Source organism: Rhinolophus hipposideros (assembly GCF_964194185.1).
Source record: "Rhinolophus hipposideros genome assembly, chromosome: 2".
Taxonomy (NCBI): Eukaryota; Metazoa; Chordata; class Mammalia; order Chiroptera; family Rhinolophidae; genus Rhinolophus; species Rhinolophus hipposideros.
In genome coordinates, this window is record NC_138048.1 from 108656403 (window position 1) to 108669228 (window position 12826).

Sequence of the window (12826 nt, forward strand, 5' to 3'; positions counted from 1 at the left end):
GTCCTGATGGACCCCGCAGGAGCGGACCACCAAGTTGGGGAGCCAAGATACACACGCCTCAAGTCTTCCTAGTTTACAAGACTGCGTCCCACTCAGCAACCTGAGATTCCCCTTAGTCTTCTCCACAGCAAACACCACAGAGCCAGGCCCTGTTCTCAGGCATGGTGACCAGAGGCCGAGTGTTTCGAGCCAGCTCCCTGACTGGGCCACACGCAAGCCAGGGAGCGAGACGCCCAGCAGGGACGTCTCCTGGGGGTTGCTGGGCTTTTCTCGGGGGTGTGTGGTGTGATTGGCCTTCCTGTCACAGCCGCTTCACAGCTCCTTAGTCCCCGGGAGTCACAGCTCATGATGTGGGACGGTGTAACTCTGTTCTCAAGCCAGCTGCCCTAATTGCCCAAACAAGGAGGCGTTTCCTGGGGCCTCCTCCCACGACCAACCATGAGGTTGCTGCAATAAAGCAACACTGGACACTGTCATTCCCAGGCCATGGAAACACATTCTGAGTCTCCAAGGGGTTCCCATGGATGGGACTCCAGTGGCCTGCCCTGCGTCCTCCCCTCACTGCACTCGCCCCGCGCCCCGGGCCTGGCCCTGCACAAGGAGCTACTGTCCGTCTCTAGGCATCTCCCCCGAAAGATCGTTTTTCTTTTCATGGTGGTAAAACACACAAAATTCACCAGCGTATCCACTTTTAAGTGTACAGTTCATTCACATTGTTGCTTGGCCATCACCATCATCGTGTCTGAAAACGTCCATCTCCCCACACTGAAACTCTGCCCACCATCTACGGCCTGTCTCTACGAATCTGACTGCTTTACGGGCCTCGTGTAAGGAATTGTACCGCATTTGTCCTCTTGTGCCTGACCTGTTTCCTGAGCATGATGGCCTCAGGATTCATGTCAAACCGTGTGTCAGAAGGTCCTTCCTCTTTAGAGCTGAATAACACTCCCTGTGAGAATGGACCATGTTTGTTATCCAGTTATCAGTCAGTGGACACGTGGGTGGCTTCCACCCTTTGGCTACTGTGAAAAACGCTGCCATGAATGTGTGTGTGCAAGCGTTTGTTCGAGTCCCTGCTTTCAATTCCTCTGGGTCTGTGCCCTGCGGAGTTGCTGGACAATCTGTTGATTCTGTTTCAGTTAAGGAACAGCCGTCCGTTGCCCACCAGGGCTCCAATTTCTCCACCATTTTTGGTGCTGGCCACATCCGATGGACACTTGTCCCATTAGGGAGACCACCTCAGGGATGATGTAGATGCCTGACCACTGCACTGTACACCTGAAGCTGAAGCTGAACAATAATGAATGTCAAGTATAATTTTATATACGTATGGTCACAGGATGTGGAGGACAGCATAGAGAATAGTCACTGGAATTGTAACAGTTACGTATATACCATGTCAGAGGGGGAGTAGGTTGGGGGAGGGGGGTTATCACTTTGTCAGGGATGTAAATGTCTCACTAGTACATTGTTTTGTACACCGGAAACTAATTAAAACCGCCACCTGAGCTGCCATTGCACCTGGAGTGAAGCGGCTCGGAAGGAAGGCACTTCCACAGAGATGAACTGAGGGAAAAAGCCGACGTTTTTCCCCCCAAATATTTTATTTAAATATTAAATTAAAAAACAGACATCCACTAATCATTTGGCGTACATTTCTCATGTTAACATAAGAAATAAAATAATTAACTCAGTTACAGTAAAAAACAAAACCCACCCAACAGACACCTTGCTCAGACGCGAGTGCCTCTCAACAGGCTATTGCATCCGTCCGAGCAGAGCGCGGTGGGGAGACCCAGGAAACACACCACGCACGCCTGAAAACAAGACACACAACTCGACTTACGGCAACGAGAAAGAAACTGTGAAAGGATAAAGTGCTTGTCATGTTCTGAGGCCTTTGATCTCTGGCATTAGAACAGCCGTGTGAGAGGGGACCAGGCTCTAGTGGGCCGCGTGCTGCCTCCGTGGGAAGGGGCTCGGCCTCGCTCCGCCCCAACCTTCCTCACCAGTCGGCGGGAGGCTCTGGTGGTGTCTGCGGCCTGGCAGCCAGGCCAGTCCACTGCCCAATCCTTGAAGCAGCCAGTGCAGGAGGGACAGCAGCAGCAAGCTCGGCAAACGCAGCCACAGGGGCCGCCCACCTGCCCACCCTCCAGAAAAGCGGGCCATCTTTGGCTTTGACGAATGCCCACCTTCCCCCGTGGTTACCTGTGTAATACTGAAGGGTGTAAGAGCCAAGTGAACGGAAGGCATCTGGAGGTAAAGGGCCATGCTGACAGGTGCAGGGGTGTGCAGGGACGACCCTCCTTTCCCTCCAGAGGCCTCGGACCTACAAGCCACCACCTGAGTCTCCCTGCCAGGTAAAGACGCACCTTGTCTCCCTCCTCTATGGACCTGGTGTCAGCGCCTTGCAGTGTTACCAGAGGGGAATTTAAACTGGGAACACAAAGGTGTAGTAAAAAATATAAAAAATAAGTAGTGTCTATTTGTCTCCTATTTATATACATATACAGTATTTGCTTTAAAAAAAAAGGAGCAAAGCTTGAACAATACTGACCTGACCTGTCATTTCACTTCCGTGAACGAAAGCCTAACCAGGAGCCTGGGTAAGGTTGGGCCGTCCACGGGCTGCCACCCAGCGGGAGCAGGCCAGCCACTGGCATGACCCTTTACCATCTGCTCCTCCCAGGCCCAGGTCTCCATATTGCACATTCCCCAGTCAGCTGTTCTTTTTGGACCCTGATAATGAAATGCATAAAAACTTAATTAGCAGCGGAAATCAGACGGGCAGCAGGAGGAAACTCCTCCGGCTGAGCAAGTGCCCGGCTGGAGTGCCCCACAGCCAGCCCGCCCGCCCTTTTGAGGTTCTTCCGAAGAATCTTGGAAACCAACTCTTGAGCAGTTTATAAAACTTCTCATCTAAAAAAGAAGGTATAAATGATCCTGTGGGTTCTGACTTCAGGGGAGAGAAGTCCGAGAATTTGTAGATTATCTTCTCCTGGGCTGGCCTTAGAGCTTTTTAAAAACCGATACATAAAGCAGAAAGTTCACAGCTTACATTTGAAGCCTAAGTGTTTCCGGAAGTGGATAGCTGTTAACTAAAAAAAAAGATACCACTCAACGCGCGCGCGCACACACACACACACACACACACACACACGGGTGGAGACATGCCTACTCGTTTGCACGCATAGGGCTCACACCGTGTTTTGCCCAATGCAATGCTCGTGAGTGACTCCGTGGACCAGGGCGTCACTGGGCCCCTCCTGCCACCAGTGGCTCCAAGCCAATTCGCTGAGCCAGCCGTCACCCATCTCTCACCTGCTCCCCTCCCTCCCGCCCTTCCACCCGCCCCACAACACACCCTCATTATTTTTCTTTAGAAACTGTCCAGTCCCGACGCATGTTAGCAGCCGCTCAGTGCAAGGAGAAAATGAAACAAAATATAAACTAAAAAGCCAAAACACCAACGTATTGCTTGTTTTGCTTCTCAGAAGTTATTGGCTTTGAGTCCGGAAACGTCTTCACATACTCAGATTATTGCTTCGAGGAGTCAGCGGCCCATTTGGGGCAGAGGGCAGCGACCCGTGTTCCTTACTGCACCAGGACGAAGGTGCCCAGCTGGCCGGCGGTCAGGTCCTCCATCTCGCAGTCCCCCTGCGGCAGCCCCATGGGGTTGAAACCTGGGGGCAGCATGGCAAAGTGTGGCTGCAGGTGCATGGTGGTGGGGAGGGCCACCGAGGCCGTGCTGATGTGTAGGTGGGCGTCCAGGAGCTGCGCTGCCGAGGCCACCGGGGAGACCCCAGCCTGGACGATGTGGGGCGGCAGCAGCGGGCAGGGCCCCAGCCCTAGCTCCTTCTGGAATCCTGACACAAGGAGGGCACCGTCGCAGGGGGCCAGGACCAGAGGGGCCGGGGGCGGCTGGGGGGCCTGCGGGCAGCTGGGCAGGCCTGCCGGGTGGTGCTGTAACTGGAGCAACCTGGAGGGAGACGAGGGAATGGGGAAGGCACAGGTCACTACCAGCTCCACTCGCTGCTTCTGACATGTTCCACCCGGCCAGGCTCAGACACTATCGGTGTCCACGCCCCGTGAAACTGCTGGCTGAAGCTGCTCAGAACACGCAGTGCTGTGTGACTAATCCCCTGAGCAATTCCTGACATTTCCATTCTCCAGCGTGCTTTTGTCGCAGCTCAGAGATGCCAACCAGATGTGACATTTTTACTCACTGCCCCCGTCCACCCCCCTTACAGGCTTCAAAGTGACAAAACCTGACGGCTCCCCACCTCTGCCACCATCTGCAGGGAACAAGGCCCCACAGGTCTGCACTTGGGGGCAGGGAAGAGTGCTCATCTGACTCCATGGAGAAGGGGGAGCTTAAGAGGAAAGCCCCACATGCAGGAGCCTGTGCCGAGCGGGCGTACCTCTGTTGGTGCAGCACCTCTTCCAGCAGGCCTCTGCCCTCGCGGCTGCCAGCCCCACTGCTGTGCACGCCCAGGCTCTGTGCAGGCAGCTGGAAGGCACTCAGGCCACCCCGCGTGGCCCGGCTGGCGGACGGCTGGCACACCTGGCGAGCCAGCCCCTTGATCTTGTTCAGCCCCAGAAACCCTTTGGTCCTTGCGTTCTTCCTCAGCTGCTGCCGGAAGGCTTTCAGGCCTGGGGGGGGGGAAGATGAAGAAGCCTACAGATCTGGTCCCGCAGTGCAGGATTTCCACACGGGTGGGGTGGGGAGGAGGAGGAGGCACGGGCAACGCAGAGGTGACAGATACGAGGGCCAGTACGCTTTCCTGCAGGGCTCAGGGCGCTTGCTGGGCAGCCAATCACTTTTGACAAACCACCCATCCCTCCCTAAGGCTGGGAAGTCTTCTTCTTTTGGGGTTTGCTTTGGGGCAGTAGTTCCAACACCAAACAGGCATGCGCCTGAGCAGACCATAGACCCTCCATGGAAGAAGGGTGCGATCAGTGCCAGAGGACCCAGCCCTGGGTCGGGGGGAGATGCCCAGGCAGCTAAGTGGGGGGATCCCTCCCTGACCCCATCGCTCCTGCAGGCAGGAGCTGCTGCCTGGTATCCGAGTGTCTCGGGCCTTTAAAAAACAGCCGATGACTGTCCCAGAGACCAGGCTGTTCACAATGGGGTAGCACTGCTGCTCTACCCAGACCCGGCTAGAGGACGGGGGAACACCCGCCATCAAGGACAAAGTGATGCCCTCCAGGGCCACACACAGCATCTCCTGGGGAAGGTGGAAGTGAGACCGAAAGGGGAAGTCACCTTGAGTGAGCGAGGTATCTGAAGCCCTCCGGCCTTCCTGGAAGCTGACGGGGAGCAGGGCGGCTCCTCCCAGGGCCCCCTGAGCCTGCAGCACTGGGGTGGCAGACTGGGCCCCCAGCAGCGGTGAGGCCAGTCTGAGTGGGGAGCAGGTGCCCACCAGCCCCTGAGCGGCCAAGCGTCCACTGAGCCCCCCAGGGCTCTCGCCCGCTGAGGTAAGACAGCTGTCAGAGCTGGTGCCTTCGGAAGGACTCGTTGGGGAGGAGGAGGAGATGACGATACCTGCAGACGGAACAGGGTGTTCTTGAGGGGGGCTCCCCATGCTCTCCACAGCCAACACAACCCAAGGCACCACCAGTTTTCACAGAAGAACTGGCTCTGGCCCCTCCACACGCCCACTGCAGCGACACTAAGCCCCCAAGGCAACCCTCACGGCCCGGTGACGGGCAGACAGCTGTGCTGGGGGTGTGGCAGTCTGCGACAACCAGAGGCCACCAGAACTGGGGAGGCTTGACAGTCGGCTGCAGCTGACCCGGGCGCTGACCCAGGACACAGAGGGGCCCAGGATGAGGACCTGCCCTCCCAGGACACTGTCCCCACCACCAAACCACCACAGGGGTATCTCAGTGTAACCCTGTGGCCTTTGCGGTTAAACCAATGGCAGAGCTGGGAAATGTAACCACAAGAGGTGGATAAGCAGAACAGGTGCGTTTGGCATCAGCCCTGCACAGCCCTGACTATCACCCTGCTCAGCGGCCACGCGCCTGCCCACGGGACACTTACACGGAGTGGCGCATGGGGAGAGGGTGGAGACCTCGGCCAGCGTGTGCCTGCGGCCCGTACTACCGGGCAGGGGCCTTTGTGCCTCCCGTTCCGCCTCCGCGCCCGGCCGGACCTCCTCGCTGATGGCCGTGTCCAGCGGGCTGCTGGGGGAAGCCGAGCGATGCCGGAACACTCCACTGCAGTTGGCATCCATGGGGAAGAGCAAGGGCTGTGCAGGACAGACACAAACCAGTGAGCCTGGGGCTCCGTGAGAGCTGGTGCAGGGTCATCACTGCGGCCGGGAACCAGACGAGCCCCCTCCCCCGACGCCACACAGCGCAGAAGCTCACACACCTGCAGTGAGCTGTGCAGGTCACAGTCCATTTCGACCTGCCCCAAGGTCTGGGGCTGCGGGCAGAGCAGGGAGGATCGGAAAGCGTCACTGGGGAGGCCTTCCTGAGGCACCTGTGGGTCGGCAGATGAGGACGGGGCCATCAGGCAGCTGGCTCTGGGGACAACCGCGACATCGCGAGAAAAGACCATGCTGGCTTGCTCTGGCGTTAACAGGTGGCAGCCACTAGCTGCCTGGCTCAGGACATGTGAGCTCTCCCTGAGGCCACGCTGGTTGAAGGTGACCAAGAGGAGCATGGAGAGGCCAGCATGAGGGACAGCTAGGAACAAGTTGCCACTCGACGGACCTGACCCCCAACAGAGCATCAGCACCCCCCCTTCTCCATGCAGCTTCTGGTGCAAGGCTCACAGGGGAACCCCGTCAGGGCTTAATGGGTAGTGTGCGCTGGGACGTGGGGGTCAGCACGCTCATCATGCGTCTCACCCTCCAGCGTGTCTGAGCAAGGAATCCCTAACCTGGGGACGCATCCAAGGTAGAGACAAGGGTGGGGCTTTAGAAGGAGCCCCCTCACCTCCAGGCAGCTGTGATCAGAGCTTCTGGGCCTCTGCGGCCGGGCCAGCCGGGGCCGGGACGACTGTGGGGGGCTGCGGTACTCCTTCAGCCGCTCCAGGAGGAGGTAATAAATAGCCGCAAAATGGTTATAGCTGCTGTTCTGCAGGGACTGCGACAGGCAGAGAAGCGGGTCAGAGCCAGGCCAGAGGAGATGGCGGAGAAGCAGGGCTCCCGCATGCGGGTGGCGCCTTAGGACATCTCCTCGAGTCGCTGAGGCTCCCTGACGGGGCCATTCCCAGGGTTATTCTTGGGTGGCCGAGAATATTTTTTAGAGGTGTGGACAAGCTGGCCCTTAAATTAGCCCATGTTCCCATTTTAGCCTGACTGGAGAGCGCCTGCCCCCCCCGGAGGCCAGGCCCAGGGAGGGCGGAGCGCTCACCTCCACGGTCCTCTGCCGGTCCACGCCGAGCGTCTGCATGACGGCCAGCACTTGCTCGTCGTAGTCGCCCAGCTTGGAGCTATAGCTGAGCGCAGCGCAGGTGGGCGGCGGGCAGGGATGGGCCTGCATCCACCGGTGCTGCCGGATCTGGGCCAGGGTGATGCGCTTGCCAGGCTCCACCACCAGCATGCGCCGGATCAGCGTCTCACAGTCTGGGGGCGGGGCAGGCGCACTGAGTCCCGGTGGGGCGGCGGCACGCTCCCCCACGGCCCACCCGGTCCCACAGCAGCCCCGCAGGGGACGAGGCTCCCATGATGCGGGGAAACGAACAAATGACCGTCCTAAAGAGTGCTGGCCTGTGCCATCAGCTCAGACCTGCCACCCGACAGAGCCCCCCCACTGAGGGATGGGCCTCTGTGGGGACACAGTCTTCCCAAGTGGTCCCCGCAGATACCACTTAGACTCCCCATTCTGCTGTGGCTGCACACGTTCGTGGCCAGTGGGTCACACGTCTTTACTGAATGGAGAAAAGCACGTGTGTAGAGTGGGTGAGACACAGGGACAGGGCACTGGGCAGGGACTCCAGAGACCAGGCCTTCAGCCGGCCCTCCGGGAGACACCCTCGCAGGAAGGGACCTGCCAGGCCCGTAAGTAGGGCACTGGAAACACAGCCCGTGGGTTGGGTTTCTCTCCCAGGTAAACACCCCGCGTAATACAGGCCTGACTCACAGACCCGATGGCAGACTCAGAAGACAGTCAAGCCGGCATTTCAGGAAATGAATGCGTCCTCCCCCTCCTCCTCCACAACTCCCATGGCGCTCCGCGCCCCCCAGCTCAGGAGGCCCAGCTCACACCTCACACGTACCTCGAGACATGAAGAAGGGGATGCGGAAGCGGCCCTCCAGCACCCGCTGCCTCAGCGCTGGCAGGCTGGGCCCGTCGAAGGGGAGGGACCCGCAGACGAGGACATACAGCACGACTCCCAGGCTCTGCCAACGACCACACAGCACAGTCAGCGCCAGCTCGCCCTCACTGGCTAGCATCTAACACGCAGTGCACACGCGGGCTCCTACCCAGATGTCCAGCTGGGGGCCTTCGTACTCCTTCCCCTCGAAGACTTCTGGGGCTGCGTACGGGGGGCTCCCACACCACGTGGACAGAGGCTCTCCCGACTTGTAGAAATTCCCAAATCCAAAGTCTGAGAGACAAAGAAACAGGTGATGAAGGTACGGTGCAAACGGCAGGGGCCGTGGTTTCAGAGGTGCGCGTACACAGAGCACAGGCTGCCGCCCCACCCCACCAGGATGGCACTTCCTGGGTGCAGCGTGCCCCCTACCTGCCAGCTTGATGTCCATGTTGCCGTCCAGCAGGAGGTTCTCGGTCTTCAGGTCCCGGTGCACAATGTGATGGCTGTGGCAGTACTCCACAGCCGACAGAATCTGCCAGAACTTCTTCCGTGCTTCATCCTCGCTTAGGTGCCCATTGGAAGTCAAGTAATCTGAGGAGCGACAAAACAAAGCTCTAGCTCCCAAATCTGCGAGTCGGGCCCATGTCTCGGGCACACTGAAGAATGCTGTACAACTGTAAAGTAGGTACACCCCAACACGAGACAAGCAGTACCCGCTAAGTCAGTACCATTGGCCGTCAACAGACACTAAAACTAAGTGTGGCTTACCGAACATTTCTCCATTTTTTGCAAATTCCGTGACAATATAAAGCATATCCTTTGTTTCCATAACCTACAAAAATGAAGACATGACATTTAACCACACAAAAAGAAAGCATACCAACGGTATAAATATTCCACCTGAACCCCAGTAAACTGTTAACTTCTCCGGGATGAGTACCTTCATAATTTTTGGAAAGAAAAGAAAAACTTCGACAGTAAGGAAAGAAATAAGGGGCTTCCTATTCAAAAAAAGAATTTAAAAATCAGAGGTGAATTCCTCACTAGACTGCCTATCCTGATATTTCTTTGCTCTCAAAAAAAAAAAGGTTTAGAATTCTCCTGTATCATAGGAAATAAATATAAATACAAATGTAAAATAAATATTAAAAAAACAATAATAATTCACTTTGCCTCACCCACCTAGAGGACTCTGGAGGCTACTGAAGTAAAAACAACTTCAAGAGTTCTGCTATGGCTTTCTTCTAGAAGCCGAGTGTGCAACAGATGATTCCAGCCAAAGGCCAGCACAGCTGAATCACAGATAGCAAACACCCCCCCCCCCGCCACCCCCCATGTGTTAGTGACATCACTAATTAGGCCACGAGAAGCCAGCTTTGCCAGGTGAGCTACAACAGTCTGCTCTTTGTACTGCAATCTGCTCAGCGGTGTCAACAGCAACAGCCCATGTCGGGTACACCTTAAAGATTCCCTTATTGACCGAGAGTTTTATTTCACTTTGAAGAAAATGTTTTACAGAGTTTAAAACATAACTAAGAAACAAAGAAAAATTCAGACCTTTGGTAGCAAACGAAGTGTAATTACTATCTGTGTATTTTAAACTAGTTCTGAGGGAGGCAGAGAGATAATACATTCTTGCAGAAAAAGACTCCTTCAGGTTTCAGAATTACTCCTTTAAAAAAGGTACTTGGAAAACAACTGCTTTGAGCTGTAAATCTAGAAAGAAACCTGAACACCAAGCAGTTCGGCTGGAATTTTCACTGCCCTTGTGCTCAATGTGTATAACAGAGTGGCGAGTAAGACAACCACTGTTCACCCCATTTCTCAATGAAAAAAGTGACAGAAAAAGAATGAAAGCGAATGTGTTTTAAGTTTAAAAAAAAAAACCGCAAGGAAAGAGTTTAGTGCCTCACCAAGGTTCTGGGCCTGGGCGAGCTGGATGAAAATCAGACGCCAGCGCCAAAACCAGGCTAATCACCATCCTTGCTGTCCCACTGCATCGTATGTCTCCAAATGGTTAAAGCAGCCCACAGAGCAATGAGAAAATTCACCCCGGAAAAGACCGAACTTGGATCCCGTGGGCCAGGGATCGCTAACTGGGTTAGTCCACACAATGGGCCAGCGGGGAAGCCATGCTCTGGCTCATCCTTCCAGCACAGCCAGAAACAGACAGGGGTCAGCCCACTCCTGCGGAAACAGGCACATTTCTCAGGCACTGACATCAGGGACCGGGGAGGAAACTCCTTCTCCAGACGGCAACTTACAAATGACAACAGAAACAAAACACGAACCAGAGAGCACCTGATGAGACTGCTGCACTAACAGCGCTGAGTAAACTGTCATTCTGGAAACACAGCCCCGAGGACTCCACTTCTCCCTTCATTTTAACAGAGAAGAGCCTTGCGTGGGATCATTTCAACTACTGTCCCGTCCTACCTCACTGTACACCTAGCCCTGCCTACAGCACAAATACATACACTGTCCCATATTCATTTCAGACTCTCAGGGTTTTGTGAAAGTCATCAAAAGGAACCTCCAGCCAACACAACTGGACATAACATCGAGAACTTATTCTCCTGAACGAGGCTGGATTTCATCTTTACAGAAGTGGTCAGCTAAGTAAGAGAGCGCTTTGCTGTCCTAATTAAACCAGCACTTATTTTCCAAAGACGCAATTTATTAGTTTCAACAGAACAAAAATAAAGGCCCAAAACAAACCAAAAGACGGACAGGGTGAGGCCTGTTCTTAACGTGGATTAAATGACAACCTGCTTGCTCTCACCAGGGCAAAAGTATTCTCATCTCTCCATTTTTGATGGAGGAGTTTTAAAAGGGGAAGACAAATGCTTACTGCTGCCTTTGCAAAGATAAATTAATGAAAACTAGTAAGAGCAGCTGGTTTGTAAGTTTAATAATTATCTGAAGAGGCGGAAGTGTCTAGTTTCACTTGAATATGTTCTACCACAAATGCCTGACTTGTGGCAATACACAGATCTGCTTGTTTCTCTTTATAGTAAGAGTAACATTGACCTCAACGCATTTAACACTGGACAAATTACAATACTAAATAAACCGTTCATGAAGCAATTATGACCCAAAAGCAAGAAAATAGGTGTGAATACCTCTGCACCACTTACAGAAATTAATCTATTGACCTTATGCAACCAACTCCCGGACTCCCACATACACACAAAGAGAAGAGCAACCTTCTGAAACTGCACGTTTAGGTTGTCGGAAATAAGAAATAATACACTTGCCAGAAGTAACAGGGAAAGGCAAACTTGAGCTTACCTGGTAAAGCTTTATGATATGAGGATGATTCAGAAGCTTCATGATCTGAACCTCACGGTATATTTTCTCCAAGTTGCTTGAATCTAGGCGTGTTTTATCGATTATTTTTATTGCAACCTACAGATTTTTACAAGAAAAAGGATATTTTGTTTAAAAAAAAAAAAAAACCAAACCTCTCACTTAACCTAATTTTCGTTTTTTTGCAGGTTAATTTCTAAAACACTCTGTATCTCCAAGAGGTCCCAAAAAGTTTGGGGGGTGGGGGGAATAACCAAAGTCATCGTTAATATTATCCTTTAGCACTTGGTCTTTACCCTTCGATGTTCATACACATTAGGCAGAATCGTAACATAAGAGTTTTTCTTTCCCGGACTAAAACCCGTCGGCGTTTAGACCCTCGGACGACAGCTGGCCCCGCAGACAGGGACGCCACGCGGCTGGCTGCGCCCAGGCGGGGTCCACCCCAGGCCGGCCCTGCCGCCCCACGCACCTGCGTCTTGGTGACTCGATGCCGGGCCAGCTTCACCACCGCGAAGTTGCCCTTGCCCAGGGTCCGCTCAATGTCGTAGAAGCCCACCCGGAGGGGCTTCTGCTGGCCCTGGCCGGCGCCCGCTGGGGCCGCGCTGAACTCGGACATGATCACCATGGCTCCGGGCACCTGCGGACGGCGGAGCGCTCAGCGCCCGCCCCGACCCCGCTCCGACACCCGCGCCCCGCCGCCCGAGGTCGGCTCCGCCCGGTGCCCCGGGCCCGCTCAGCCCCGCGGGGCGCCGACCCGCCCCCGCCGCCCCAAAACAAAGGGAGCGGGCGACCGAGGGGCGAGCGGCGTCCCGGCCCCGACCCCCACGCGCGCACCCGCGCCGCCACCGGACACCCCAGCGCCGCCCGCTGCCTCACCTCCGCCACCCCCGGGGCTCCGAGGCCGGCACGCCGCCCGCCCCGCTGCCCCCGTCGACCGCTCGGTCGCTCGCGCTGCTCGGCCGCCCGCTGCTCCGCTCGCCTCTGCCGCCGCCAGCCGGGCCGCGCCGCATGTCAGCTCTGGGGCCGCGCCGCGCACCCCGCCGCACGCGCCACCGCCCCGCCCCGCCCCGCCCCGCCCCGCCCCGCCCCGGCCCCGCCCCGGCCCCGCCCCCGGCCTGGCCCGGCCCCGCCCCCAGCCCGCCTCCGCCAGCCCCGCCCCGCCGCCGCGCCGGATTGATACATCCCCATTGACGTCGCTTTGACGCCAGAGCGACGCGCGGCCCAGCGCCAAGCGGAGGG

The 12826-nt window shown here is 55.9% G+C and overlaps 1 protein-coding gene across 1 annotated transcript; it reads right to left on the reverse strand.

The window, feature by feature from the left end:
• Nucleotides 1-1563: 1563 nt before the first annotated feature.
• SIK1 (salt inducible kinase 1) lies at nucleotides 1564-12590 on the reverse strand. Its single transcript, XM_081067617.1, has 14 exons — nucleotides 12464-12590; nucleotides 12057-12224; nucleotides 11567-11683; nucleotides 9044-9107; nucleotides 8705-8866; nucleotides 8442-8566; nucleotides 8234-8357; nucleotides 7369-7580; nucleotides 6949-7098; nucleotides 6380-6490; nucleotides 6047-6254; nucleotides 5267-5545; nucleotides 4422-4653; nucleotides 1564-3979 (listed from the first exon to the last, which is right to left on the reverse strand). Exons 2-14 carry the CDS (start codon nucleotides 12210-12212, stop codon nucleotides 3595-3597), a joined length of 2325 nt encoding a protein of 774 aa, XP_080923743.1. The 5' UTR covers nucleotides 12213-12224; nucleotides 12464-12590; the 3' UTR covers nucleotides 1564-3594.
• Nucleotides 12591-12826: the final 236 nt, after the last annotated feature.

Coding starts and splice junctions, on each gene's coding strand:
- SIK1 (XM_081067617.1), bottom strand. CDS start 12,212: ATGGTGATCATGTCCGAGTTCAGCGCGGCCCCAGCGGGCGCCGGCCAG. Junction 7,581..8,233: donor CCCCTTCTTCATGTCTCGAG/GTACGTGTGAGG, acceptor CCCCGCCCCCAG/ACTGTGAGACGCTGATCCGG. Junction 5,546..6,046: donor CTCCCCATGCGCCACTCCGT/GTAAGTGTCCCG, acceptor TTCCGTCTGCAG/GTATCGTCATCTCCTCCTCC.